The sequence below is a fragment of the Labeo rohita genome, chromosome 21, assembly GCF_022985175.1.
Source record: "Labeo rohita strain BAU-BD-2019 chromosome 21, IGBB_LRoh.1.0, whole genome shotgun sequence".
Taxonomy (NCBI): Eukaryota; Metazoa; Chordata; class Actinopteri; order Cypriniformes; family Cyprinidae; genus Labeo; species Labeo rohita.
In genome coordinates this window covers 21,142,209-21,170,180 of record NC_066889.1, presented here as the reverse complement: position 1 = coordinate 21,170,180, position 27,972 = coordinate 21,142,209, and the positions used below count along the sequence as shown (strand labels likewise).

At 35.4% G+C, this 27,972-nt stretch overlaps 5 protein-coding genes across 6 annotated transcripts; all 5 read left to right on the top strand.

Annotated features, from left to right (window-relative positions):
- Positions 1-700: 700 nt before the first annotated feature.
- Positions 701-2,349, top strand: chchd10 (coiled-coil-helix-coiled-coil-helix domain containing 10). The gene is made up of 4 exons (XM_051092647.1): positions 701-897; positions 1,449-1,686; positions 1,787-1,928; positions 2,166-2,349. The coding sequence occupies exons 1-4, from the start codon at positions 854-856 to the stop codon at positions 2,183-2,185; spliced, it is 444 nt and encodes a 147-aa protein (XP_050948604.1). The 5' UTR covers positions 701-853; the 3' UTR covers positions 2,186-2,349.
- Positions 2,350-3,822: 1,473 nt separating this feature from the next.
- ddt (D-dopachrome tautomerase) lies at positions 3,823-6,725 on the top strand. Its single transcript, XM_051092648.1, has 3 exons — positions 3,823-3,996; positions 4,103-4,278; positions 6,070-6,725. The coding sequence occupies exons 1-3, from the start codon at positions 3,889-3,891 to the stop codon at positions 6,140-6,142; spliced, it is 357 nt and encodes a 118-aa protein (XP_050948605.1). The 5' UTR covers positions 3,823-3,888; the 3' UTR covers positions 6,143-6,725.
- Positions 6,726-8,158: 1,433 nt separating this feature from the next.
- gstt1b (glutathione S-transferase theta 1b) lies at positions 8,159-10,578 on the top strand. Its single transcript, XM_051092646.1, has 5 exons — positions 8,159-8,364; positions 8,733-8,820; positions 9,239-9,389; positions 9,534-9,710; positions 9,808-10,578. The coding sequence occupies exons 1-5, from the start codon at positions 8,253-8,255 to the stop codon at positions 10,006-10,008; spliced, it is 729 nt and encodes a 242-aa protein (XP_050948603.1). The 5' UTR covers positions 8,159-8,252; the 3' UTR covers positions 10,009-10,578.
- A 1,167-nt stretch (positions 10,579-11,745) lies between these two features.
- p2rx4a (purinergic receptor P2X, ligand-gated ion channel, 4a) lies at positions 11,746-17,742 on the top strand. Its single transcript, XM_051092642.1, has 13 exons — positions 11,746-11,949; positions 12,069-12,230; positions 12,321-12,468; positions 13,397-13,468; positions 13,705-13,777; positions 14,033-14,129; positions 15,728-15,808; positions 15,922-16,063; positions 16,172-16,308; positions 16,396-16,489; positions 16,577-16,642; positions 17,340-17,435; positions 17,608-17,742. Exons 2-13 carry the CDS (start codon positions 12,076-12,078, stop codon positions 17,626-17,628), a joined length of 1,182 nt encoding a protein of 393 aa, XP_050948599.1. The 5' UTR covers positions 11,746-11,949; positions 12,069-12,075; the 3' UTR covers positions 17,629-17,742.
- Positions 17,743-18,012: 270 nt separating this feature from the next.
- On the top strand, positions 18,013-27,525 carry idh3b (isocitrate dehydrogenase (NAD(+)) 3 non-catalytic subunit beta). Of its 2 annotated transcripts, none has more exons than XM_051092644.1 (11): positions 18,013-18,169; positions 18,859-19,032; positions 19,225-19,345; positions 20,358-20,418; positions 20,499-20,631; positions 20,896-21,029; positions 21,109-21,211; positions 21,295-21,441; positions 22,258-22,352; positions 22,931-22,991; positions 27,135-27,525. In XM_051092644.1, the coding sequence occupies exons 1-11, from the start codon at positions 18,125-18,127 to the stop codon at positions 27,210-27,212; spliced, it is 1,152 nt and encodes a 383-aa protein (XP_050948601.1). In that variant the 5' UTR covers positions 18,013-18,124; the 3' UTR covers positions 27,213-27,525. The 2 variants fall into 2 exon arrangements, with proteins under 2 accessions (XP_050948601.1, XP_050948600.1); XM_051092643.1 differs by lacking the exon at positions 27,135-27,525 and adding an exon at positions 25,500-26,082.
- The last annotated feature ends 447 nt before the right edge of the window (positions 27,526-27,972 follow it).

The window sequence follows — 27,972 nt, the reverse complement described above, 5'->3', positions numbered from 1 at the left end:
TAATTTCTTTCCCAAAAAAACCTTTTCAATGTTCTATAATGTTACAAAACACTTTTTATTTAAAATAAATGCCGATCTTTGAATCTTTCTATTCATCATCCTGAAAAACAAATGTACTCAGCTGTTTTAAATATTGATAATAACAATTAAAAATGTTTCTTGAACAGCAAATCAGCATATTACAGTGATTTCTGAAGGATCATGTGACACTGAAGACTGGAGTAACGATGCTGCCAATTTAGCTTTGTTCACAGGAATAAATTACAATCTAAAATATATTCAAATAAAAAGCAGATATGTAAAATAGTTAAAATATTTCACAATATCACTGCTTTTACTGTATTCTGGATCAAATAAATGCAGGATTGGTGAGCAGAAGAGACATTAAAAATCTTACTGTTCGAAAACTTTTGACTGGTAGTGTATAAGAAATGTTTTCGGATTTGCAAAAAGAACGAAATTTTAAAAAAAGACTTTAATCACTCTACATGAAATCTCGCATATATTGAACGTCATCTTACAAGAGAAAAAAATGTTCTACAGTTCTACAACGGTAGTTTAGAAAATTGTACAAATGGAACGGTTACACATATTACTCTTACATAAAATACAATTAATCGTATACAGCAAAAAAGAAGAAAAAAAAAAAAAAAAAAAAGAATCGCTGCTCGTTTCTAGAACACTGACGCGCGCATGCGCGTGAATGTATAACCACACAAGGTCAAAGGCACGTGTGTCTACCGGCTGTTATTCAGTAGTCTGTGCGTGGACAGAGTGGATTTAACTACCTTCGAGCTTGTTTTTGACTTTATAATAACAACTGGGGATTGATTGAGGTTACGATCTTTTTAAAATGGCAAGAGGAAGTCGCAGTCGTCCTTCACCGGCACCAGCGAGGTATCTCAGACACTTTGCCTTATAGTTTTGTAACGCACACTGTGTTAGCGAAATGCAAGCTAACTTTGACTTTATGTAGAGGGTACGTTAGAAGATATGAGACCGGCACTCAAAAAAAACAACAACACTAGACTGCCTACAAAAACATTAGAATGAATGAATGTTTGTTTGCTTGCTTATTCCTTATGCGTATCCCAAATACATCCAGAGCAGTAGGTGAAAGGTCAAACCAAAAACATGTTATTCTATAGTTACCAGAAGTGGAAAACCTGCTTAGTATTTATTTATTTATGCCTAATGTCTGTCATTTGATAGCCTATGACGTAAACCAGATTTAAGACTTTATCTTCTTTCCATCTGAAGTTGCCAAAAGCAGCTCAAAGACATCTGAATCACGTGATACTAATTCAGGTCAATGTGGAATGTATTCTTTATATCCTATTTTCTATGTATATCCTTTACAAGGAATGTGCTAAGATGGGTTCCATAGTCACATCAGTGATTTTAAACGTGGTTGTTTTATAACATATTTCACCTTGTTTTCGTTTCAGTGCTCCTGCACCATCCTATGCTCCTGCCCACGCACCACCACCTCCTCCAATGGCAATGGCCCCTGCCACGGCCCAGCCCAAGCAGCCAGGTCTCATGGCCCAGATGGCCACCACAGCTGCCGGAGTGGCAGTCGGCTCGGCCGTAGGGCACGTGGTGGGCGGTGCGCTCACAGGTGCTTTCAGTGGAGGAAGCAGCAGCAGCAGCTCAGAGGCACCCAAACCAGCACCCACATATCAGGTGATACCTGAAAAATGCTGTATTTCTGTGTGAGAATAATGGCGCAAACTAATAAGCATGAGAGTGGTTACATCCCCTCATCTTGTATTAATGCTTGCAGGAGCCCTCACGACTTCCACCCTCTCAGTCTGGCCCATGTCTCTTTGAGGTGAGGCAGTTTTTGGACTGTGCCACGACTCAGGCTGATCTGAGCTTGTGCGAAGGCTTCAACGAAGCTCTTAAGCAGTGCAAACTTTCACATGGTAAGCTTCTTGTCAACACAGACATAAGACATGATTCTTATCTAGGACAGTGTACTAACATGCAACAAGTTATGTTCATCTCACAGACAGCACAAATAAATGACAAATGGGATAGTGATTTTTGAAAGTGCTTGCAAATACTCAAGAATGAAATGAGAGATACAAATACATTAATGTACTATTATTAATAAAAACCTGTTGTCCTTGGCATGACCTTCTGGTATTTTGTCCCTTTAGGTGTAACATCTCTGGTGTGATGGAGAACGTGGACGATCTTAACACTAAATGTAGTCAAAAACTATTGGTCCAGATTATTTTCAGCAGTTACTGTGACTTATGTTTATAGTTGTGAAATACGCATTGGTACTTTTGAATGTCTAATCATGTAAATGAGGTTGTACAATTAAAGAGATGCTATTTATCTTTTTTCTTTAATCGTTATTTAAGTATGGCGCATGTCATTCATGTCATCATCCTGCTTTGTTGTGTATCTTTTAGGAACATTACATTATTTTACACAACCAGTCTAAAGGTTTCGAACAGTAAGATTTTCAATGTTTTTTAAAGAAGTCTCTTCTGCTCACCAAGCCTGCGTTTATTTAATCCAAAATACACTCTTAAAAATAAAGGTTCCAAAAGGGTGTTTTTGCAGTGATGCCATAGAAGAACCATTTTTAGTTCCCCAAAGAACCTTTCAGTGAAGAGTTCTTAAAAGAACCATTTTAAAGAACATTTAAAAAATCTAAAGAACCTTTTTTGACTGTAAAGAACCTTTTCTGCATTTGAAAGGTTCCATGGATGTTCAAGGTTCTTCATGGAACCATTGATGCCAATAAAGAACCTTTATTTTTACGAGTACAGCAAAAGCAGTAAAAATATGAAATATTTTTACTATTTCAAATAACTGTTTTCTATTTTGAATATATTTTGAAATGTCATTTATTCCTGTGATTTCAAAGCTGAATTTTTAGCATCATTACTCCAGTCACATGATCCTTCAAAAACCATTCTAACATTCTGATTTGCTGCTTCAAAAACATTGATTATTATTATGTTGAAAACAGCTGAGTAGAATTTTTTCAAGGTTCTGTGATGAATAGAAAGTTCAGAAGAACAGCATTTATCTGAATAGAAATCTTTTGTAACATTATAAATGTCTGTATCATCACTTTTTAATCAATTTAAAGCATCCTTGCTAAATAAAAGTATTAATTTCTATAATTTCATTCACTAAAAAATACCAACAAGCTTTTGAATGGTAGTGTATAATGTTAGTAAATATTTTTATTTCAGTTAAATGCTGATTTTTGGATCTTTCTAATCATCTAGATTTGATCACAGGAATAAATTACATTATACTCAAAAGCATTTTTTTAAATAGTAAAAATATTTTACAATATTAGCTTGGTGAGCAGAAGAGACTTCTTTTAAAAAAAAAACGTTAAAAATCTTACTCTTCCAAAACTTTTAAATAGTATTGTATGTGCATAGGGAACAGGTCCATTTTAATAAACTCTTGTTTATGATTTACAAATGTTTAATAGAGTTACAAAACAAAAGGCTGATAACTAGTTACATCACACTCTTTCCAAACTAAATTTGCACAGCGGGTTTTATTACACAATCTCACTGTGTTTGTCTGAGGACAACAATATTGATAGCATTTCACAAGAAAGAACAGAGGATTTTATTTGATAAGGAGCATAGACACTTTTTTCTAAAATAGCAATTATAGTAATATTCATTTTGATAAACAATCCTCACTTTACCTTTTTAAATCTCATTCATACTTTTGCCGAAAGCTCAAGAGGCGTGAAAGGAATTTGGCACGCTGTCCAATCACAGAGCTCGGTGAACAGGCGTCTCCGTCCTTCAACCAATCAGAGAAAGCGGTTTATCACAAGGAAGCAGAGCCATCAACGGGCCATTCTCACACTGGTTAGCAACAGTAACTGTCATAATGCCGTTCATAAATGTAGAAACTAATTTACCTGCAAGCAAGTTTCCAGAAGAGTTGCTGAAAAAACTATGTTCTACATTGGCTGCAGCTTTGGGGAAACCGGAGGACGTAAGTATTGTAGCATTAGCTCTGCAACGGTTCTCTCTTCACGTTAAACGTTGACCTTGATCATGGATCTTAAAAATGTGTCGTCATGTAACTTGCATGTCTTCAGAGGATGAATCTGGTGGTGAAGACTGACCTGCCGATGATGATCGCGGGGTCCTGCTCCCCGTGTTTGTTGATGTCCTTATCTGCCATAGGAGTGACTGATACTGCGGAGAAAAACAAGGAGCATAGCGCCAAAATCTTCCAATTTCTGACAGAGGAACTTGGACTTGGCGATGACCGGTAAATGAATTAAAAGACGGGGGGGAAAAAAGGGTTGAACACACTTGGAATGTACTGGTGCTTACCTACCGTAACTTCTGGCGACTTGTTTGAAGGTGATAATGAAGTGCTTACAATCAAGTAAACAAAAAGTAAACTTTTAACAAATACACATTTAAAAGTTAGTCTTTCTATTTGAAACCCAGACCAAAATATAGAGGTTTTCACTTACGCCACGTTTGGTCAGTTACCCGGATTGCGTGGCCATATTGGAGATACTCGGATGTAAACACTGATCTATAATAGAGAACATATATATAGATCAGTGGATGTAAACAATGTATTACTGAACTGAATACGTTGTTCTGTTAATTTGTACTGTCTAAACCACAAAAAAAAAAAAACGTGTGTAAGCTGCTAAATCATATAGAGAAGGACTTAGTAAGCAGGAAAGGGCACAATATTTTGACAAACTAAAGTTAACAGATGGAAAGGTACATACAAGCAGTATTAATTAAGATATTAGCCTAATATTTCACCTACCTGACTGGAATTGATTAGAACATACACCAATGTTGTTAAGATTCTTGCCCTGGAAATCCTGAATCAGTTTGGCCAACCACAAATGCCTTCTTTCCTCAGACAGTCTTTTGCCACTCTTCTCCTTGATTTGTTATAATTTTCGGCAGTTTATAGTTCTCCAAATGTTGGTACAGCCCAAAACGTGAAAATAATTGACATTTTCAGCAGCAGTAATTAGAGATGCACCGATTGACTGGCTAGTGATCGGAATCGGCCGATTTTTCATATGATCGACCCAGATCGGTGACCGGCCGGTCAAGCTCACGTCCGCCGATCCTTTTATTGCCAGCGACGGCGCAGGCAATTACGTCATAGCTACGCGCACACTCACAGTCTGGTGTTAACATGTCGTTGGTGTGGAAGTTCTTTTCTGTGAGTGGAGATGACACAAAGATCGCAGTTCGTAACGTTTGTAAAGCAAAAATACATCGTGGGGGAACAAGCTCAAAAATGTTTGGAACAACAAACCTAATAAGACACTTAAAATACTATCATTTAGCTGAATATGCCCAGTTTGAAAAGGGGAAAGTGGCTAAAGCTAGTGCGCAGAGTCCAAGCCAAAGCTCGTCAGCCACAAGTCAGCCTGTACTATCCTTTATTGGGATCCTTTATAATGTTTGTTATATACCGGAACTCATTTTATACCTTACAACGCACTTTATTTTTTTTGTTATAATTATTTAGTTGTGAGAAGATCCTGTAATGTATAATAATTCATTTTATTATAAAATAAATTTCAATGAAAAAAATACATCATATGCTTTCATTACAGTTCTTTAAAAAAAAAAATTGGAATCGGCAAAAATCGGAATCGGCAGGTCACACTTACTGTAAAATCGGAAATCGGAATCGGCCAAGAAATTTTCAATCGGCGCATCTCTAGCAATAATCAGCAAAATTAGCATTTTCCTTTGAGTTCAGTGGCATTGTTTACATTCTGTGCCACCAATATGGCCGATTGATGACTTAAACGCTCTGTTGACTTTGCATTAATGGGCGTGTCTATTTTTGTCCAATAAAACGCTTAATGGAATGATAATGTCCCTCCCCCTTAATTATAAATCCCACCTGGCACTGTAGCAAATGAGCATTAATTTTTCATGGAGGCACTGCTTCAAAATGTGAATGAAATGGTTTAATTTGCTATAAAAAGGACTTGTGATCAAGCCATAGTTTGTGATATAAAAACACAATGTACTGATTTACTTTTTCTTCTGTCTTCTGTTGCAGTATTTTGATATTGTTCTACCCTCTGGAGCCGTCGCAGATTGGAAAGAAAGGAACCGTGATGAGCTTCTTATAAGACTTCACATTCTTTTGTGAATTTTTATGTGATTCCTGTTTGGGATTCAACTTGCTGGATATGCATTGCTCCTGGATGATGGGAACATTAGTTCTTATAGGCTTAAGAATATATCCTGATTTTCTTGAATAGTATCTTTTGATTCAAAAATAATCACTTTACTAAAATATAAAATGCATTTAGCATTTTGATAGCAAATCAAATAATGGATTGGATGTGTCTGTTTTTAGACAATACGTAAAATAAGTTGTAAGAGTTAAATGTATGAATTGAATAATGCGTTACATTGGATCAATGTTTGTCACTTTTTCTGATAAAGTGCCATCTTAATCAGTTAATCTACAGGTCAAATCAGACCATAATCACCAGCTAACAAAAGCCATAGAAAATATCCGTAACCAATGTAGTCAGTTAAGGTCTAACAGTCAGTTTGGATTTGCACAGATGTTAGTTGCATAGCACAGAGTATAGAAAATGTCTTTTCTCACCAATTGCCTTTATCATCAACTGTGTCAAGTATATTGATTCAGAAATTTGTTAAAAATAAATGGGGGAAAACAATAAAATGCTCCATGAATAAAAATGAATAAAGCATCTGTGTAATTCATTCAGGGGGGTTGGGATGATGTAAAGCGGCAGTAGACAAACAGTTTGGATCTATGTGTTTCATGGTTTGAGAAGAAAAGAATACACACTACTTTTGCACAAAAATAAACATTTTGATTTTTGAACATGATCTTTTCACACTGAAGACAACTGAAGGATACATATGCAACTCTTGCAGAAGGTTCAAATGCTCACTGATGCTTCGGAAGGAAAAACGATACATTAAGAGCTGGAGGTGAAAACTCTGAATTTGCAGGTCAAGGTATATTTAACTTACTTTGTCTTCTGAGGAACATTTAAGTAACTTCTATAGCTTCTAAAAGGGAAAAATATATTTAGGCAAAATAAAATGTACACGTTCAAAAGTTTACACCCCTGGCTCTTAATGCATCGTTTTTTCCTTCTAAAGCATCATTGAGCATTTGAATCTTCTGTAATAGCTGCATATGAGTCCCCCAGTTGTCCTCAGTGTGAAAAGATGAATCTCAAAATCATACAGTAATTGTTGGTAAAGGTTCAAATACACAAAAATGCTAAAAAGCCAAATAATCTGTGGGACCTGAAGGACTTTTCTGAAGAACAGTGGGCAGTTTAACTGTTCAGGACAAACAAGGGACTCATGAACAACACAGGTAACAACACAATATTAAAAATCAAGTGTATGTAAACTTTTGAACAAGGTCATTTCTATAAATTCAGCTATTAGTTTCTCTTGTGGGCTACATGTGAATGTCTTTTATGTGAAATATCTTATTCAGGTCAGTACTAGAAAAACATGCATTTTGTATGATCCCTCATATTTTGGTAAAATAATTAACATTTTGCATTTCTGCAAAACAGTCAAATGTAAACATTTGACTGTAACAAGTTAAAAATGTTATAATAAATTTATTAATGTATACGTTAACATGATTATATATATATATATATATATATATATAGTTGTATATATTTTTAAGTTATAAAGATTACGAGAATATGTTTTACGAGAAAATACAATTTTAGTCTTTCTACTTTCTACTTAAATGTGATTAATTTAGTAATTCAGTGTGTTAAAAAAATTATTATTAGTATAATAGATAAAATACTTTGATGAAATATGATCTTTGAAAAGATGAACGTTCTGTCACGATTAAAATACCCTCAAGTTCCGAGAGATGGCGCTAATTGCATAAGAGAAGAATGAAGGAAAAAATGATTTAAAGTTTATGGCAAAACACAAAGTTCTCGTTTTATAATCGAATTATAACTCTTCAAAGCTTGATAATTAAAGTGTTACCAATATTAAGTCATTCTGTGTCCTTTGTGCTAAAATTCTACCCACTCACGATGAGATGGACTCATTTTCCCCCAGTTGGCAGAGGGCTTTATGAGCAGAGTTCAGCGGGGTGTGGTGTGTATTAACAGCAGTTAGTAGGCGAAACTTGTGCGACAGCTCACAGTCATTTCATTGCAGTTTTCACTGGGTTGTGTTGTAGTGTAGAAGTCATATACCTGCAAGAAAATGGCTTTGGAAATGTATTTGGATCTCTTTTCGCAGCCCTGTCGCTCTGTTTACATCTTTGCCAAGAAAAACAACATCCCGTTCGACTACAAGAAGATTTCGCTTTTTGAAGGTATAATATCGTGTTATCTAACACTGTGTGAAGTTTAATTGCAGTTAACTTTGATTTTTGCAGCTTTCATCAAAACTTCTTCAAAAGACTTCATATTGCAAGTTCTTCATTTTATAATGAAAAGCAGTCTTTTTTCCCTTTTTGTTGTATTTCTGCTACGTTTGAGGAAATTGCGGTTGGACAACAGCATGCAATCCTTTATTGATATAGGCGGATGTGGCTACATGTATTACATGATTTAATACTGTGAGTCTGGCAGACAGTTACGTGATTCCTTTTACATTGTGCCAACTGTTTGCATAAAAGACCACCCTAATATTATCACGTGAGTATTTTTCCAAAACCTAAATATGAGATCTGTTCCTCAGGTTATCAATATAGTGAAGAGTTTGGGAAAATCAACCTGCTAAGAAAAGCACCAGCAATCAAAGATGGAGATTTTTGCTTGGCTGAAAGGTATGTGGTCAATGGATAGCAAGTTGTTCTTTGTTTTAATTTGAATTCAAAGTAGTTTTAATAGTATTTTATTATCCATAACAATATTCAAAGGTCCCGTAGTCTTATTTTTTTAACATATTATTTTAAAAAAGTAACTAAAGTAATTCAAATCAAAGTCGTTATTAGATTTTTATAGTTGTTTATTTAAAAACTAATACTGTTTATTTTAATTAAATACTGTTTTAGTGTTTTTTTTAATCTGATTTATTTCTGATTTATTTCGTGGATTTAAATCATTTGAAGTCATTTTGAGGCCTGTTGGAAATTTCCTGAACCCCTAAATAAATATGAATGCAAGAATCAAGTTTCACCTTTTGTTTGTTTTGTGCCTCTTGTGAAACTGTCCATTGTGTAAATGAGCTCTTATTTCCTGTAGTGTTGCGATTATGATGTACCTGGCTGAGAAGTTCCACACTGCAGATCATTGGTACCCAGCTGACTTGCAGAAGCGTGCTAGAGTAAATGAATATCTATCATGGCAACACTCTGCTATACGGATACATGGATCCAAAATGCTCTGGTTCAAGGTGAGTGAAGTGTATTTATTTTAATTCAAAGGTACTGTGCTTTGTGACCTTGGGACTGAAGCCTGCCTAGTCTTTAGAATTGCTAACTTTTTTTAGTGTAATTATTTATCAATTGAAGTAAATGGTTTTCTTGTATTGCTGTAGCTCTTGATTCCAAAAGCTCTAGGGACTGAGGTCCCTAAGGAAAAGATGGACAATGCAGTAGAGGATTTTAATACATCACTGAACCTTTTTGAGGAGAAGTTTCTGCAAGACAAAGCGTTCATTGTTGGTGATCAGATTTCATTGGCCGACCTGGTTGCTATTGTGGAAATCATGCAGGTATTTAAGCAAATTATTCAGTTTTGGATGAAGCAATATTATAAGGCAGATGATAAATGACAATCGATTTATACTTGATGACGCCTTTTTGTTTCAGCCTGTAGGTGCTGGTATGGATGTGTTTGAGGACCGACCCAAGCTCAAGGCATGGAAGGACCGAGTCAGAGCAGAAATTGGGGCTGAGCTTTTTGATGAGGCCCACCAGGGAATCCTCCATTGCCAGGAGGCAGTGAAAACCATGGACCCCAAAGTGTTGGAGCACTTTAAACCCAAAATTTTGAGATATTTCCTCTCATAAACAAACTGGTAGACGTTGTTGGTTAAAACAGCCAGTTATTCATGAAAAACTTTTACATTTTGTGTAATCACTAAGAATTAAATCAATTAGCTTAAATTGTATGTGACATTTAGTCTTTGTCATATTTCATTGAATGAATGCAATAATCATCAATGTTTCTATGTACATGACCTCATAAAAAGAAGCAAACTGTGAAATAGCATGTTTCCAGCTGTGTTCGCTCTCGAATTGTGAATTGCTGCACTCACTGTGACCTTATTGTGTAAAAAGCTAGTGCAATAACACAGAGACACTCAATACAGCATTGTTTCAAAAAATCACTTAACACCCATGGGAAGGAGCTGGGAGGAATGTTTCCTCCCTCTGTGTTTATGAAATGTAATCAGATATTATATGGTTTCCTGGAGAATACTCTGCACGATAGGGAATGCTACATGATACATACAGTCAGCCTTTTTAATTAAATCTCTGTAATACTGTCAAAAAAATGTATCTTTTGTTATCAGTCTGGGTGTATTTACCCTCTTCTCTACAAGAGTTACACTACCAGTAAAAAGTTTTTGAACAGTAGGATTTGTAATGTTTTTTTAAGAATTCTCTTCTGCTCGACAAGCCTGCATTTATTTGATTCAAAATACAGCAAAAGCAGTAATATTGTGGAATATTTGTACTATTTCAAATAACTTTCTATTTGAATATATTTTAAAATGTAATTTATTCCTGTGATCAAAGCTGGATTTTCAACATCATTACTCCAGTCTTCAGTATCACATGATCCTTCAGAAATCATTCTTATATGCTGATTTGCTGTTTTTCTTTTTATGATGATGATTATTATTATTATCAATATTTAAAACAGTTAAGTACATCAGGATTCTCTGATGAACAAATAAGATCAACAAAGATCGTCATTTATCTGAAATAAAAAGCTTTTGTAACATACACTATACCATTCAAAAGCTTGGAATCAGTATGTATGAATGTGTATCTGTGTGTGTGTATATATATATATATATATATATATATATATATATGCAAAATTCTATTCAGCTGTTTCCAACATAATATAGGATATATAGGATCATGTGACTGGAGTAATGATGCTAAAAAAATCCAGCTTAAAATCACAGGAATAAATTACATTTTAAAATATATTCAAACAGAAAACAGTTATTTTAAACAGTAAAAATATTTCAGAATTGTGCTGTTTTTGCTATACTTTGGATCAAATAAATGCAGGCTTGGTGAGCAAAAGAGACTTAAAAATCTGGATTTGATTTAGATTTGTTTCTCTTATTTTATTTTGAATTTATTTTAATTCGTTATTTGACAGGGACAATAGACAGTCAAAAAAAACTGCCCCAGTTTTCATTTTTCCTTGTTTATATCATACTGCATTCAAATGAACTCTTTGTGGTTTTCTGTTAAGAGGAACAGATAGCACTGGAACAACAACTGAAACTTCAGTCGGTTTCTTACACAAAACTATCCTATGGCTTGAAATATGAGTTGTAATAGATTACTTTTTACTATTATTTGTATAGGTTTGCATAAGTTTGAGAGGCTCAAAATAAACATTCACTTTCACTCCTACCTTTAAGAGTAAAACAGAATTTGCCTATATAAATAATGGGGGTTGAATTTATTTGTGGACAGTTGTATTTTGCAGTAAAATAATGTTAATTGAGAGCTCAGTGGTACTTCAAAACCTTGATTACATAGACCAAATCAGTTGTTTCCTCTGGACACCGTCCACTGTTATTGTGCAGAAAACAGCAGTGTCATCAATACACTAAACGTGTTGCACGGGGGAAAAGGATTGTAAAAGGAACTACCTTCAGTGAAAACGTGGCCAAAGATCGACTATTCCTTTAAGTCTGTTCTTAAGAAGTTTACGACCACCAATCTCAGAAAGTGAAACGACAATTCAGAAGGAAGTGTGTAAGTGTGGACCGCGCTGCGGCGTCGTAGAAAGTTAATAACTTACAAAACTTGTGACTACGAGTAAATAGGAAGGGAAATAAAACCATAGAGGACAGATTTTTTTTTGTTTGTTTCAGCTGTTTCATGCAAGTCACCATAATGAGCGAAAAGGGTTGTTGTGATTCAGTAGGTGAGTGTTTTTTCGACTACTACACGTCAAAAATATTGGTGATTAGAAGCAAGAAAGTGGGAACGCTGAATCGGTTCACTCAAGCTTTAGTTATAGCCTACGTCATCGGGTAAGTTGTTCGGATAATAAATAGGTAAATAACTCAGTTTACACTCCTGTATAAAGAAACTGTATTCTTAACTTCCTTATCTGATTTCAGGTATGTGTGTGTTCTCAAGAAGGGCTACCAGGACACAGACACCGTCCTCAGCTCTGTCACGACCAAAGTAAAAGGCATTGCCCTTACAAACACCACTGAGTTGGGGGAACGTATCTGGGATGTGGCAGACTACATCATCCCACCTCAGGTAGTCCGTCGATTTGACGAAGAGGAGGTACAGGCTAGACGATTTAAATGACCGCTAACCACTGGTGCAACCACCACTGTCATGGGTTATGAGGAGAAAATGGCTACACCTGCATGTTCATACATTGTATTGTGTTCACTGTTTAGTTTACACAAGGGGTGTGTGCAATCTTTTGGCATTAATATACATTGATTCGAACAATTTCTCTTAGGCAATCATGGTGGGTTGAACAAGTTTGCTTTAACAATCTTAAACCAGTGGTTTTCAACCTTTCTAGGTCCAAAGCCAATCCAGACTTGTCATAGTCAATATTCAAAGGCTCTCTACACAGGCTATGATATTTCTCATATGCTAAAACGTTAATAAAGTGTTTGTTTTCATACTCGTTTAACTTAATCAAGTCTTTGATTTCAAATAGTTGCTTCTTAAGTCAGAATAACTAAATTAATATATACCCAAAACGTTTTCCTCATTTGCTGAAAGCACACTTGTATTCAAAACTGGTCACACTGGTTGACTAGCATTTAACATTAAAAAAACACATGAGTAAACATTGTTTTGAAGAATAAAGAAACCACAGAATTTGTCTATACAAGTTTGCTAACAGTTGTACGCTGCATTAAATAATGTCAACATAGTGGTGCTTAGTTTCTCCTTATCTTTAGATTTAGCATTTGAACTACTAAATTAATTTGAACTTATGATAGACATTTGTTTATGAAATGTCCAACACATTCATTTTGATTTGATCAAAACTGCATAGTAAACATTTGACCATACTGTTTCTGAATATCTGTGAATGTGATTTAGCAGTTTACACTTTCTCTAAGGAAATTAAAGGTGTTCGTGCCTCTGGCATTATTCCATTATAAGGAAGTATAGCTATTTTTAGGTGTTACTTATAATGACATGCTTTTGAATGTTTCAGGAGGATGGCTCATTCTTTGTGCTGACCAACATGATCATCACCCCGAATCAAACACAGTCAAAATGTGCTGAGGTGAGTCATTATGGAAGGAGTAGTTCTCTTTTGTCTGTGATTAAAACAAACTTTACTGGCTGAAATCAAATCCCAAATACTTAACTGATTTTAATGTAATTTAATTTAATGATTTAAAATAATAATAGAAAATTTGAACTAATAAATAGTAGAATTAGAAAATATTGCTTGAAAATTTTTCTAGGTTAGTATCTTGTATCATGTATCTTAATTTTATTTTAACTTGTGTATCTTAGAATCCGAACCCAGCATCCATATGCACTTCTCACAAGGACTGCAAAAGAGGCTTTAATGATGCTCGTGGAGATGGTATGGCTATATATATACATTAAATGCAAGATGACACTAAAACTTGTAATAAGAAACTTCAAAGTCTGCAACTGTATGATCCTCAGTCCTGTAGTGTATGATGTCTAGTGTTTTAAAAATCTGTTCAGATTTTTGTGTAGTTGTGTTGTGTAGTGTATTCCAGCCTTATCTGTGACTTGTCATCTTTGCAATCCCATCTGTTTAGACAGTAAACATGGTCATTTTATATACATATAACAATGCATTTTTTTTTAGGTGTTCGTACAGGCAGATGTGTCACTTACAATGAAACAATGAAGACTTGTGAAGTGCTGTCCTGGTGTCCCTTAGAGAAGATTGTTGAACCCCCAAAGTAAAACCCTATATATGTATATATTATATGTGTGTAATTTTTTTATTAGGGGTTCAAGCACGTAGCGCCGAAACCCTATTGTAATTGTTAGAATGGTCACAGATCAGTGATCTTCACATTAAACCGATTGTGCAGACCAAACCGGAAGTCATAGAGACTTGAAACTAGGAGGGATGGTAGTACTCACACTGCCTACATCGTAACCAATGCTCGCCCCAGTCAGCCTAACGGCACTACAGCGATCAAAAGTAGGAAATCGCTCGTAACTCCTAGTCGCAGGCTCAAGTGTCTTATATCGCTGGAATCCTTGGCTCATGGCTGACAAAATGCATGCATCAGATTCAGTCGTGAGCCTGGTGAAATTTTTTGAAAAACCTACTTTTGTGAATTAGTCCTATTTTTTTATTTTATTTTTTTGCCGGTCAGAACCAAACCAGTGCAGTAAGATTCTCTGGAGAGTGAATATCAATAATTATCAAAAAAAAAGTTGAACTTTCGACTCACCAGTCGCAAAGGGACACCAAAACATTTGAAAAGGGCAGGGCCACTTTTAGTAAAATGCCTATAACTGCTGAATGGAATGAGAAATCTTCACCAAACTCAGAACACTTATGTAAGAGCTCAATCTGAGGTCACAAGAAAACAATTGCGAACCTGGCTACTTGGTGGCACTATTAGAGGGAAAAAACATAAAAATGGCTATAATTACGCAACTATTTGTCCTTTAAACACAGAAATTGGTGTGCACGGTCTTGGTCCGAAGTGCTGCAAGTGTCTATAAGGACATTTGCATATCTCAAAAAACATGACCATCATTGGCCGATGAAGTTAGAGCACCTGTTAGACAAGGTAAATGGAGGCTGGTGGCCCTGTTTGACTCACGGCTCCAAAAGTCTGTAAGAAATTTAAAATAAATCAGCCACTGGGGGGGGCAATATCGTATTTTTTAAAGGGTGTAAACGAATGTACATTGTGCGATTTTTCGCAAATGCGCGCAAAATTTGTATCATACGATAGAACTCCTCATTACGGACAACTTTGCCTCTAGAACCACTGCTGTCAATCAAATCGTTTGTTAAATGATTGAGAAGATGTCAAAAACCTACTTTTGCAAACTAGTCAATCTACAAAAAAACTGCGGTACAATTCTCTGAACTCTCTAGGTCAATAATTATCAAAAAAAAAATGTTGAAATTTACCCTTTAGGAGGCTATAACGGGGTCGTTTAGAAACGGGGCTTGTCCAAATTTACCCCAAATCCCATGAAGCCTAAAGGGAAACTCAGAACTTTACGAAACCTGGTGAGCACATGCGACAGGTGATTCTAAACAAGCATGCAATGTTTTAAGGAGATCGGACCACAGCTGGCACTAAACCGTTAAAAAACATGTTTCTGTCGTAAATTGATTTGCCAGAAATGCTTTTTTAAATCATTGATTTAGGTGTTTACAAGCTTGCTAAATAATGTCTTTTTTCTTATGTGCTTAAATGCCTTAAAAAGCTTGAATCCTTGGTAATCGCTGCTTGCAGCTATATTTTTTCTTCATATTTGAATCTATGCAATGTTGCTAATTGTTTTTTTCTTCTTGACATCTCAGTCCACCACTTCTGTCAGATGCTGAAAACTTCACTGTGCTGATAAAGAATAACATTCGTTATCCCAAATTTAATTTCAACAAGTAAGCTTTTTTAAATTATACTTCAAATTTTACTGTGATGGCCGCAAAAAAAGTTAATTCAAAAATCTGCCATTGTTTTAACTGAATGAAACCTGCTCGTTATGTCCTTACAGAAGGAATATCCTACCAAATATAAATAGCACTTACTTGACGCAGTGTGTGTTCAGCCGTAAGACGGACCCAGACTGCCCAATCTTCAGGCTCAAAGACATTGTTGAAGAGGCTGATGAGGACTTTCAAACCATGGCAGTCCATGTCAGAGACTTAATTTGTGTTTATCTAACATTGCTGTTTGAAGAATTAAAATGGATTTAATACCAATATTAGGAAATGTAATTTTGTTTACGCTTTTACTCTCTTTAGGGGGGAGTGATGGGAGTGCAGATCCGGTGGGACTGTGATCTTGACATGCCACAGAGCTGGTGTGTGCCTCGCTACACTTTTCGCAGATTGGACAACAAAGATCCTGAAAATAACGTGGCCCCTGGGTACAACTTCAGGTAGGAGGTGATTGCAGTTAATAAAAGTGGTTCCTGAAAGGAAGTGAGATTGCATTAAATGAGTGTTGTTTGATTAAATCTCTACAGATTTGCTAAATATTACAAGGAAACTGATGGCACAGAGACAAGGACACTTATCAAGGGTTATGGTATTCGCTTTGATGTCTTGGTATTTGGCCAGGTGTGACAATCTTTGTAACGCTATAAGTTATGCAGGTTAGCATAAACAGCCTTTTAACACATACTACATGCTTTTTTTCTAATACAGGCAGGAAAATTCAATATCATACCAACACTTTTGAATATAGGTGCAGGCTTGGCACTTTTAGGCTTGGTATGTATGTCTGTTGTACTCACTGGAATACAATCATTTAAAAAATTAGATGTGACATTGGAAACATAAGCTAGTGAGAACACAGGACTTTTTTAGTGTATATTTCAGTGTTGTTTTAAACTCTGCTGCATATTAGAACAATTTTTAAAGAGTCATATGTGACTCCGGACCACAAAACCAGTCATAAGTAGCGCAGGTATATTTATAGCAATAGCCAAAAATACATTGTATGGGTCAGAATGATCAATTTAAGTAAGGATATTAAGTAAAGATCATGTTCCATGAAGATATTTTGTAAATTTCCTACCGTAAATATATCTAAACCTAATTTTTGATTAATAATATGCATTGCTAAGAACTTCATTTGGACCACTTTAAAGGCAATTTTCTCAATATTTCAATTTTTTTTTTTGCACCCTATATATTCAAATAGGCCAAATATTGTCCTATCCTAACAAACCATGCATTAATGGAAAGCTTATTTATTTAGCTTGATGTATAAATCTAAATTTCAACCAAATTGACCCTTATGACTGGTTTTGTGGTCCGTGGTCACATATGACACTGAAGGCTGAAATTGAGTTTTGCCATCAGGAATATATTACATCGTAAAATACTAATACTTCACAAGATTACTGTATTCCTGATTAAATAAATACAGCTTTGGTGAGGATAACAGACTTGTGGCCTATTTCAGGTGAATGTAATCTGTGATTGGATCGTCCTGACATTTATGACAAGAAAACATCACTACAAAGAGCAGAAATATACATATGTTGATGACTTTGGACTTGTGAGTATTTATGGCTTCATTAAACATCCAAATGCTTGCTACTTACTTCTTAATAAATGTATTTGCTATTTTAACATCATCCTAGTTCACTTTCAGTAATTTAAAGTAAGCAGTTCTTGTGCCTAGCTGTTTTGTTAATAAGAAACTAACATGAGATATTTCTTTCAATTAGTTATCCAATGAAGAAACATAGGAGATCTTCAGGCTATGGATTCTACACTAATTCTATGCAAATGAATGTATTTCTTAGGTTTACAAATGCTGTTCCAAATGAAGTAATACAGTGAATAAAATTCAATTGGATACAGTTATCAGTGTGATTGATTTATTCACTAACTTTTGGGTTTTATTGTTTGATTACAAAAAGGGAAATCAATTTGATCTCTTAACAGAATAAAATAAATATAGAAATAAATAGTAAAAAAAATAGTAATGATAAAAAAAATAGTAATGTACTGCAAATTCTAATGTTTTAGATCCACTGACTGTCAAATTGTTGAAGAAAAAAATCTGTAATTTGTGTATTATGTCGTTTGTTCACCTTTGGAAGTTTACCGAGGACCCCTAGTGTTGGTCCAGAAGCAGTGCGGGTAAAGCTTGCATCCAGTAGGGGTCAGTAGAGAAATGCACCCCTCACGATTCCTAGTTCAGGAGGAAGATCACAGCGACCTTTTTCCTCCCGTTTATACATGATGGCGGCCGCGTTGAGAGGGAGTCTAGTAACATTGGCCAAGGTGAGTTTTGAAAAACGATTGTCATTTGCTTATAGTTTACAATGACATATCCCAAATTTGTATATCTGTGTCTCACTGCCAAATACAAAGATTAACTGGGAAACGAACGCCGTTAGTTGGACGTATGAGGCAAGTCTGGACTTGAACGCATTGGGTAACGTTAAGGATATATGGTAAAAACATGAAATATCAGTTGACATCTCACAGGAGAGGTCCGTTAGAAATTACCTGGATGTAGAGATTAAAACACTTTACTTAAGACTTCCGTTATATTCCTTGCAGTGCCATGGTAAACTGATGGTAAACGGTAATATTTTGTCATAGAACATGTTACATGTATTGTTATTACTAATTTTGGATTTACCTCAATTAGCAGAAAGTTACCTTGAGAAGCTTAAAAAACAGAAATGCTCTATTGTCAGGGCTGTCAAAAGTTTTGGGAATGTAAGGAGGATGTTTTCTCTTTACTAGTAAACTAACCATTTTTTTAAATTATTGGCTGATTCATTGGCCTGGCCAACATATTTTGAACTTTCATCACCTGTAAAGCTCTTTTTTTAAAACATACAGGTTGTTTACACAAGCCTGTCACGTCTGTATCAAAATTGTCTGACCCTCCAGAAATGAGAGTAGCTGTACGATGTCCACCCATGATAGTACTTGACCTATGACATTCTTAACCCCTTCAGGGTCTGAGTGGTGCCCGGTTGCAGCCGTTGTGCGCCCGCTCTCTGAGTTTGACTTCCAGTCAAAATGTTTCGGAAAGTCCCCCGGCACGTGCTGACAGCACCTTCAAGGTTACAATGGTCCCTGGAGATGGAGTTGGACCTGAGCTGATGACTGCCGTCAAAGAGGTTTTCAAGGTACTGATGCACTTTCTCAGTCTTTATTCGGACACGAGTAAACTTTAACCCTGAATATGATATAATGGGCTTTATAGGGTTAAACATCTAAGCTTTAGTGGCTGCCGCCACCTTGGCGGCTCAACCGTTTCTCATGCCTTATCCCTTGTTGCTTACCACTTGTTTCTAATGCCTTTTCACCTCACCCTCTAGGCAGCTGATGTTCCTGTGGAGTTTGAGGAGTTTCATCTGAGCGAAGTGCAGAACATGGCCAGCGAGGAGAAACTGGAAGAGGTGTTGTGCTCCATGAAGAACAACAGAGTTGCCATCAAAGGTAATATTTATAACTGCTGATCATGTCGTAAAGGGTCAGAAATGAAAATTCTGTCATTAATTACTCACCCTCATGTCATTCCAAACCCGTAAGACATTGTTCATCTTTGGAACACATATTAAGATATTTTTGATGAAATTCAAGAGCTTTCTGATCCTACGTAGACAGCAATGCAACTGACACAAAATATACAAAAATAACGACTTTATTCAGCAATTTCTTTTCTTCCGGGTCAGTCTACTGTCTATGCAGGGTCACACAACTCTTGGATTTCATCCAAAATATCTTAATTTTTGTTCCAAAGATGAACAAAGGTCTTAACAGGTTTGGAACAACATGAGGGTGAGTAATTAATAGCTGGGTTTCCATCCAAAGTTGCGAATTTAACTTAAGCGCAAAAATTGGAATAACGCATAAAACAGTTGCGAAAAAACACAGTTTCCATCCAACAAGTCAAAGAGAACAATTTTTATTTGAAATGTGGCATTTCCATCACTCGTTTCTGATGTGATACTTCAATTTTATTTGTGACCCTCGACCACAAAACCAGTCTTCAGTCGCACAGGTATATTTGTAGCAATAGCCAAAAATACATTGTGTGGGTCAAAATTATTGATTTTTCTTTTATGCCAAAAATCATTAGGATATTAAGCAAAGATCATGTTCCATGAAGATATTTTGTAAATTTCGTACCGTAACTATACCGTAATCAAAACTTAATTCTTGATTAGTAATATGGATGGCTGAGAGCTTTATTTGGACAACTTTAAAGGTGATTTTTCTCAGTGTTTTGTGTTTTTTGCACCCTCAGATTACAGATTTTCATATATCTCAGCCAAAAATCCTAACAAACCATACATCAGTGGAAAGCTTATTTATTCAGCTTTCAGATCTATAAATCATAATTTCAAAAAATTGACTATTACAACGGTTTTGTGGTCCAGGGTCACATTTATATATTGATGCTAATTTGGCATTTAAAATAAATGTTTTTAATTCTCTCTGTGCTTAGGAAAGATTCACACTCCTATGGAGTACAAGGGTGAACTGGCATCATATGAGATGAGATTGAGGTACTACTTTGGCATATTATCATTGCTGCTTGTTTTTGATTGATTGATCGATTGATTAGTTTTTGTGTTATGATGTATAGGAGAAAGCTGGACCTGTTTGCCAATGTGGTTCATGTGAACAGCCTGCCTGGATACAGCACCCGCCACAATAACCTGGATCTGGTCATCATACGGGAGCAGACAGAGGGAGAATACAGCTCACTGGAGCATGAGGTACTTGTGCTCATTTCTTTCTGTGTGCAATACAGACTTTTTGCAGTGTTTAAGTTATTAATAATCCTACCCTCAGCATCCTTTCGAAATCATTCTAATATGCTGATTTGGTACTTAAGAAACATGTATCATTAATGTTGAAAACAGAAGAGCAACTTAATGTTTTTGTAGAAACTGTGGTATATTGGTTTGATGAAGAGAACAGTGTTTATTTGAAATAGAAGTCTTTTGTAACATTATAAATGAGCACTTCTGTGTTTGTAGAGTGTCTCTGGAGTGGTTGAGTGCCTCAAGATCATCACCAGGGAGAAATCTCGCCGCATCGCTAAATTTGCATTCGACTACGCCACCAAGAAAGGCCGCAGCAAAGTGACTGCTGTCCACAAAGCAAACATTATGTAAGTATGACTGGATTATTCCACCATACAGTTTTAAAGCTAAACACACAGACTTACTCACCTTGGATTATCTTTGCAGGAAACTTGGGGATGGTCTTTTCCTGCAGAGCTGTGCGGAAGTGGCTGAACTTTACCCTAAGATTAAATATGAAAACATCATCATTGATAACTGCTGCATGCAGGTACAGTTTCAAGTCTTTTATTATCCATGACCAGCAGTGAGAACGGGCATAATTAAAATACTGTTTGGTTGTGTGGCCCACAGCTGGTGCAGAATCCTTATCAGTTTGATGTGCTAGTGATGCCAAATCTCTACGGCAACATCATTGATAACCTGGCAGCAGGGCTGGTGGGCGGAGCTGGAGTAGTTCCAGGCGAGAGTTACAGCGCAGAATATGCTGTGTTTGAAACGGTTGGTGTCTAAATCTTGTTTTTCAATTGTTCATTTGTTATACAGTTGAAGTCAAAAGTTTACATACACCTTGAATCTGCAAAATGTTAATTATTTTACCAAAACAAGAGGGACCATACAAAATGCATGTTATTTTTTTATTTAGTACTGACCTGAATAAGACATTTCACATAAGATGTTTACATATAGTCCAGTTTTTCATTTATAAAAATGACCCTATTTAAAAGTTTACATAAACTTTATTCTTAGTACTGTGTTGTTACCTGAATGATCCACAGCTGTTTTTTTGTTTAGTAATAGTTGTTCATGAGTCCCTTGTTTGTCCTGAACAGTTAAGCTGCCTGCTGTTCTTCCGAAAAATCCTTCAGGTCCCACAAATTCTTTGGGTTTTCAGCTTTTTTTGTGTATTTGAACCCTTTCCGACAATGACTGTATAATTTTTGAGATCCATCTTTTCACACTGAGGACAACTGAGGGACGCATATGCAACTATTACAGAAGGTTTAAACGCTCACTGATGCTTTTGAAGGAAACACTGCATTAAGAGCCAGAGGGTGAGAACTTTTTGAATTTGAATATCAGGGTAAATTTAACTTATTTTGTATGTATTTAGTATGTAGCTTATGAAGGGCAGCCGTCAATGGAAAAAAATATAATATTTAAGCTAAATAAATATATACACATCCATATTCTGTTGAAAAGTGTACACCCCTGGGTCTTAATGCATTGTTTTTCCTTCTGAGGCATCAGTGAGAATTGCTTAGCAATCTGCATGATGGCTTAACAGTGATTGCCGTGTTTTGAATTTACAATCAGGGTGCCAGACATCCCTTCGCTCAGGCTGTCGGCAGGAATATCGCAAACCCTACCGCTATGCTCCTCAGTGCATCCAACATGCTGAGACACCTCAAGTGAGTCTCCCACTGTTATTTAGCATTGATATTCCATATTTAATTTCTTTCACAGTCATATCTTGTGTTTAACCCTACTTGCTGTGTTTAGATTTTTTTTTTTTTCACATTAAACATGGTTTTCAGATCTAATTCAGGCAATTTGTCATCAGAGTTCGCCTTTTACATCATGTTTTGTGGTGAAATGTTTGGAATGAGTTTTTTTTTTTTTTTTTTTTTTTTTTGAAACAAGTCTCTTGTGCTCAACATGGCTGAATGTTTTTTGATTTCAAATGGAGTGAAAACAATAATATTGTGAAATTATTATAATAATATATTAATATAATAATTAAAATAATAATTTATTCCTGTGCAAAGCTGATTTTCAGCATCCATTATTCCAGTCTCAGTGTCAGACAGGAAGAAATTACAGTTTTAAAATTTATTCAAACAGAAAATGTTTACTAAAATTGTAATTAAATTGTAAAATTGTAATTAAAATTGGAATAGACTTCAAAAACATTTAAAGAATCTTAATTATGCTAAACTTTTGACCATCCTTGGTGATTGTACTGATGCGAGTGGGTTTTTTCTTTCAGTCTTGAATATCATTCAAACATGGTGTCTGAGGCTGTCAAGAAAGTCATTAAGCAGGGCAAGGTAAGAGATTGTGTGTGAGTCTGTGTGTTCATGTCTGAATGGGAGAGAAAGGTGTATTGTGTGGCTGATATGCATCTTATTGGAGAACATGTGTATGAGTGCAAGTGTGTTTTAATGTTTTTTTTAAGAATGTGCAAGATGCACAATTTGTTGTTGATGGACGTTTATGCATGCAAGTCTGCATCGTCCTGGTGGCATTGGTTTTCATTCTAATTGGTTGGTTCCCTTTGCACAACTGGCTTTGGATGAAATACTGTAATCACAAAGCAGCACTGTATCTTTAAAAGGATAATTCAACCAAATGTGAAAATTCTGTCATTAATTACTCACCCTCATGTTGTTTCAAACCTGTAAGACCTTCGTTCATCTACAGAACACAAATTAAGATATTTTTGATGAAACCCGAGAGTTTCTACCACGTAGTAAGTAATCATTGAAGTAGCCTGTGTGACATCAGTGGTTCAACTTTAATGTTATGAAGGTATGATAATACTTTTTGTGCGCAAAAAAAACAAAAATAACACTTTATGCAACAATTTCTTCAGTATCAGTTGACACTTGTTCAATGCAGGGTCAGAAAGCTCTTGGATTTCATCAAAAATATCTTATTTTGTGTTCTGAGGAGGAACGAAGGTCTTACAGGTTTGGAATGAAATAAGTGTGAGTAATTAATGACAGAATTTTCATTTTTGGGTGAACTATACATTTAACCCTGAAGCACTTCCAGTTTGTTTCTGCATTACACTATGGTTTAAGCCCTCTGTGTTTTATTTGGATAGTTGAGGCTTTTTGGTTAGTCTTGTTGGTTGAAGTTCTGCTAACTATCAAACTTCGTCTTTTCTTATGTTTTATGTCTTCTAACTTATAGACCTCATGAAATAGTCAGACAAGGGCCTTATTCTTTTTCGTCATGTGTGTTTTTTTTTTTTTTTTTTTTTTTTTTTTGAAGAGTGTGTGGAACTTTTTTTTTTTTTTTTTTTTTTGAGAATCCATTAGTCTTTAGGTTATGCAAATAAAAAATAAAACGCTTTTTACAATAAGGTCTCATTTGTTACAATTAATACCTACATAAGTTGTTGTAATACTTCTGGCACATTTATTAAGCTTAAAGGAGAAGTCCACTTCCAAAACAAAGATTTACGTATAATGTACTCACCCCCTTGTCATCCAAGATGTTCATGTTTTTCTTTCTTCATTCATAAAAAAATTGTTTTTGAGGAAAACATTTCAGCATTTTTCTCCATATAATGGACTGATATGGTGCCCCGATTTTGAACTTCCAAAATGCAGTTTAAATGTGGCTTCAAACGATCCCAAATGCAGTTGTAAACGATCCCAGCCAAGGAAGAAGGGTCTTATCTAGTGTAACGATCGGTTATTTTCATAAAAATAATACAGTTTATGTACTTATTAATGTCAAACGCTTGTCTTGTCTTACTCTGCCTGGATTGTTTTTTTCCGGTTCATGACAGTCAGGGTATGTCGGAAAACTCCCATCTCATGTTCTCGGTCAACTTCGTTCTATATGGCTGTTTTACCTTTTTTGTTAGGAGTGTTTAATTTGCAAAGACTGTGTCAGTACTTCTGCAGTGACGTATGATGATTTTGAAATGATTTTTGAAGTTGAGGGAGAAAATACGATTGGAGTTTTCCGACATATCCTAACTGTCTTGAGCCAGAATACACAGAGTTCAGGGAGAGAAAGCCAAGACGAGCGTTTGAGATTAAAAAGTATTTTAATTGTGTTTTTTAATGAAAATAACCAATCGTTTCACTATATAAGATCCTTCTTCCTTGGCTGGGATCGTTTGAAGCCGCATTTAAAATGCATTTTGGAAGTTTAAAATTGGGGCACCATAGCAGTCCATTATATGGAGAAAAATGCTGAAATGTTTTCCTCAAAAACAATTTCTTTACAACTGAAGAAAGAAAGACATGAACATCTTAGATAACAAGGGGGGAGTACATTATATGTGAATCTTTGTTTTGAAGGTGGACTCCTTTAATGTTAAATTCGGCATTTACAATACATTTTTAAAATATGATGTTATGTTTTTTAATGTTAGTTAATTCATGAACAACAGGAGCAAGCAATGAACAATTGTTTTTAACAGTGAAGATGAATAAATGCTGTTAAAATATATATTGCCTGTGTTTTTAAAAAAATAATGGTTAAGCTGTTGGTATTCATAATGGAGGAATTACTCTAACAGACAGTAATATAAGACACAATTACCAAATCTGATTTCATGGGATCTTGAATTCATTACTTTCATACATTCATTTCACTGACACAATCTCGGTATATACATTCAGCTTCAGCTTTGGCTTTCCTAAAATTTTTCTCCTAACAGAAGTTCAGTCTAGGCAACTCTAGGCTTCAAGTTTGTGCTTGTCCATAAATTCTGATGTGGTCTTCACCTTCCCTTTCTCCACATTTCTTCCTCTGCCGTCACATCCCGTTTTGGGTGTTGTGACTGTCTGTGTGTATTTGTCTGTGTGTCCCAGGTAAGGACGCGAGACCTAGGGGGTTACAGCACCACTGGTGACTTTGTCCGTGCGGTTGTGGCCAACCTGCGCCATCGGACTGTTTGAAGATGCTTGCCAATGTCTATCCCGGATCACCCTATATGTGCCACTTCTGATCTAAATTTGTTGAAAGCTTTGTCATATTCTACATTTTCTTTTCCCGTTTCTTGCTTTCATTTTCTCTCATTTGTCTGGCTGGTTACTGATTTCTGTTTTTTGGTTCTTTTAATGCATCCATGTACATTTATTTTCATTTCTGTTTGTTACATTATGCATCTTTAACCTGAATTACACTTCTGTTTAAAAGTTTGGAGTCAGTATAATTTTTTTGTATTTTCTTTTAGTTACTAATGCTCACCAAAGCTGGATTTATTTAATCAAAAATGCAGTAAAAACAGTAAAATTACAAAATAATATATAATAATACAGTTACAAATAATGAATGTCTGAATGTTCTTCATAAATCACATAAACCTTCAGAAATCATTCTAACATGCTGATTTGGTGCTTAAGAAACATTTCTTGTTGTGTTTTTTTTTTTTTTTTTTTTTTTTTTTTTTTTTTGGAAACATAATTTACTCCAGGATTCTTTGATGAATAGAAAGTTCAACATAGTTCAGCATTTACTGAAATCAAAAGTGACAGTAAATTGATCAAATTAATATGCCCTTGCTGAATAAAAGTATTAATTTCTTCCAAAAAAAAAAGAACTAACCCCAAACTTTTGAATGGTAGTGTATGTTTGACATTGCTACTTTGTTCATTGCATTTTTAAGTTTAAATTTAAGTTTTAGCTATATAGTCAACTCAATTTTCTGTATGGCTCAGTCTTATTACTGCTTTTATATAATCTTTGTTTGGGGCTGGTCCTCGTCGAATTGCCTTTGTGATTCCAGGACCTCAGTGAATTTGATTATCAACAAGTTTTCAGAAGCCATTTTGCATATTGAGACTAAAGTGCCAGCAGCGATACTTGATGTTTTTCCCCTTCTTCATGTTACTAATATAAACATCACTAATCAAATCTGCTGCTGTCATAAATCAGGTGGGGAATTACAGGTTTCATTTTATGATGCAAATGTTTTGAGAGGGAAGTCTCTGTGCCATTGCTGACTGACTGAAATAATGACTGATTGATATCATAAGCAAATGATATCTCTCAGCCTCTCAGGCATTTTTAAACTTACCTCAGTCATTGCGGTACTGATGTAGCTGTCTTTGTATTTTTCTAAGCTCAGCACCTGCAGTATTAGCATTTTCACTCTTACTTCTTACCTTGTTTGGGAAGGTGGAAACCACACGTTTTAATTCAGACAGATTTCGTAAGGTTTATTCATCTTTTAAATGAACTGACCAATGTTATCAAATGTGAATTTTTATTCTTTTCAATGCCAAAAAAATAAAAACGTAAAACCAAAAGAATTGAAAAGTGTCACTTTGTACTAGCCACTGGTATTTGCATTTAACAAACTAGAAATCAATATAACAAACATTATACACAAAATATGCTGAATGTTTGAGAATTAGGTGCACCATATATCTGTGCGAACAGACAGCAGAATATATAATACGTAAAATAATATGGAAAATATTTTATTCCTCTCTTTGGTGTAGGTTCGCACCTCAGACCTGGGAGGCTACGCGACCTGCGATGAGTTCACCAGGGCTGTCATCTCTAATATGACTGTCTAGACCAACCCAGCGCTCTAGAAATATCATCTTAAGCACAATCTGCAGCACTGGTTTCCCAGTGTCAAACTCTTTTGGTCCAGCATTTCACATTTCCTTGCTCAAGGCTTGCTACTGGCCTAACGTTTAGATTTTTCACATAGTCTACAATAGAGCACAAGTGTTGTAAGAGTCAGATGTTGTCTCTATTCAGAACCACTGATGTACCAGACTGTACTGCTTTATGATGCTGCTTACAAAAGATGTATTTATTCAGCTATTTATTACTTACTTGCAATTGCTACTTGTTCATTCCCATTAAAAATGTTATATAATATTATGGCAAGTATGTTGTCTTTTTCAGTAATATTACAGTAAATAAAAACTGCTATACAGCCTCTTCCTGCAGCAAGAGAAATGTTCCATTAGTCATCTACAATGACCATGTTTACATGATTAAAATGTTATAAATAATGTTTAAATGTATAAATATTATAAGCAATAAAACAAAAACTTAATTTTGAGCTTGGTAATATTACAGGTTCTTATCCACCTTTTGTGTGGAACGTGGAAGTAAGCCTATGGGCGAGACTTCCGGTTCATTAGCACCTTTTTCCTGAATAACCAATGAGCCGCGCCATTAAGGATTCTAACTTAAGTTTGGATGCTTTTGTGTTCCGGTCTCCCGAAATCTATTTTAAAAACGGACTGAATTGAAACTTTTTCAGTACAACTAAACATAAAAATGTGCGCAGGTTTAACGTATCGGCTCGGAAAATATGTT

Bases quoted from the DNA above. Each gene is read 5' to 3' on its own strand.
- chchd10 (XM_051092647.1), top strand. From the start codon at position 854: ATGGCAAGAGGAAGTCGCAGTCGTCCTTCACCGGCACCAGCGAG. The intron at 1,687-1,786 runs GTGATACCTGAA...TAATGCTTGCAG, and splicing joins AACCAGCACCCACATATCAG to GAGCCCTCACGACTTCCACC. The intron at 1,929-2,165 runs GTAAGCTTCTTG...TTGTCCCTTTAG, and splicing joins GCAGTGCAAACTTTCACATG to GTGTAACATCTCTGGTGTGA.
- ddt (XM_051092648.1), top strand. From the start codon at position 3,889: ATGCCGTTCATAAATGTAGAAACTAATTTACCTGCAAGCAAGTTTCCA. The intron at 3,997-4,102 runs GTAAGTATTGTA...GCATGTCTTCAG, and splicing joins CTTTGGGGAAACCGGAGGAC to AGGATGAATCTGGTGGTGAA. The intron at 4,279-6,069 runs GTAAATGAATTA...CTTCTGTTGCAG, and splicing joins CTTGGACTTGGCGATGACCG to TATTTTGATATTGTTCTACC.
- gstt1b (XM_051092646.1), top strand. From the start codon at position 8,253: ATGGCTTTGGAAATGTATTTGGATCTCTTTTCGCAGCCCTGTCGCTCT. The intron at 8,365-8,732 runs GTATAATATCGT...TCTGTTCCTCAG, and splicing joins GAAGATTTCGCTTTTTGAAG to GTTATCAATATAGTGAAGAG. The intron at 9,711-9,807 runs GTATTTAAGCAA...TTTTTGTTTCAG, and splicing joins CTATTGTGGAAATCATGCAG to CCTGTAGGTGCTGGTATGGA.
- p2rx4a (XM_051092642.1), top strand. From the start codon at position 12,076: ATGCAAGTCACCATAATGAGCGAAAAGGGTTGTTGTGATTCAGTAGGT. The intron at 16,490-16,576 runs GTGTGACAATCT...TTTCTAATACAG, and splicing joins ATGTCTTGGTATTTGGCCAG to GCAGGAAAATTCAATATCAT. The intron at 16,643-17,339 runs GTATGTATGTCT...GGCCTATTTCAG, and splicing joins GCTTGGCACTTTTAGGCTTG to GTGAATGTAATCTGTGATTG.
- idh3b (XM_051092643.1), top strand. From the start codon at position 18,125: ATGATGGCGGCCGCGTTGAGAGGGAGTCTAGTAACATTGGCCAAG. The intron at 18,170-18,858 runs GTGAGTTTTGAA...TAACCCCTTCAG, and splicing joins GTCTAGTAACATTGGCCAAG to GGTCTGAGTGGTGCCCGGTT. The intron at 22,992-25,499 runs GTAAGAGATTGT...TGTGTGTCCCAG, and splicing joins AAGTCATTAAGCAGGGCAAG to GTAAGGACGCGAGACCTAGG.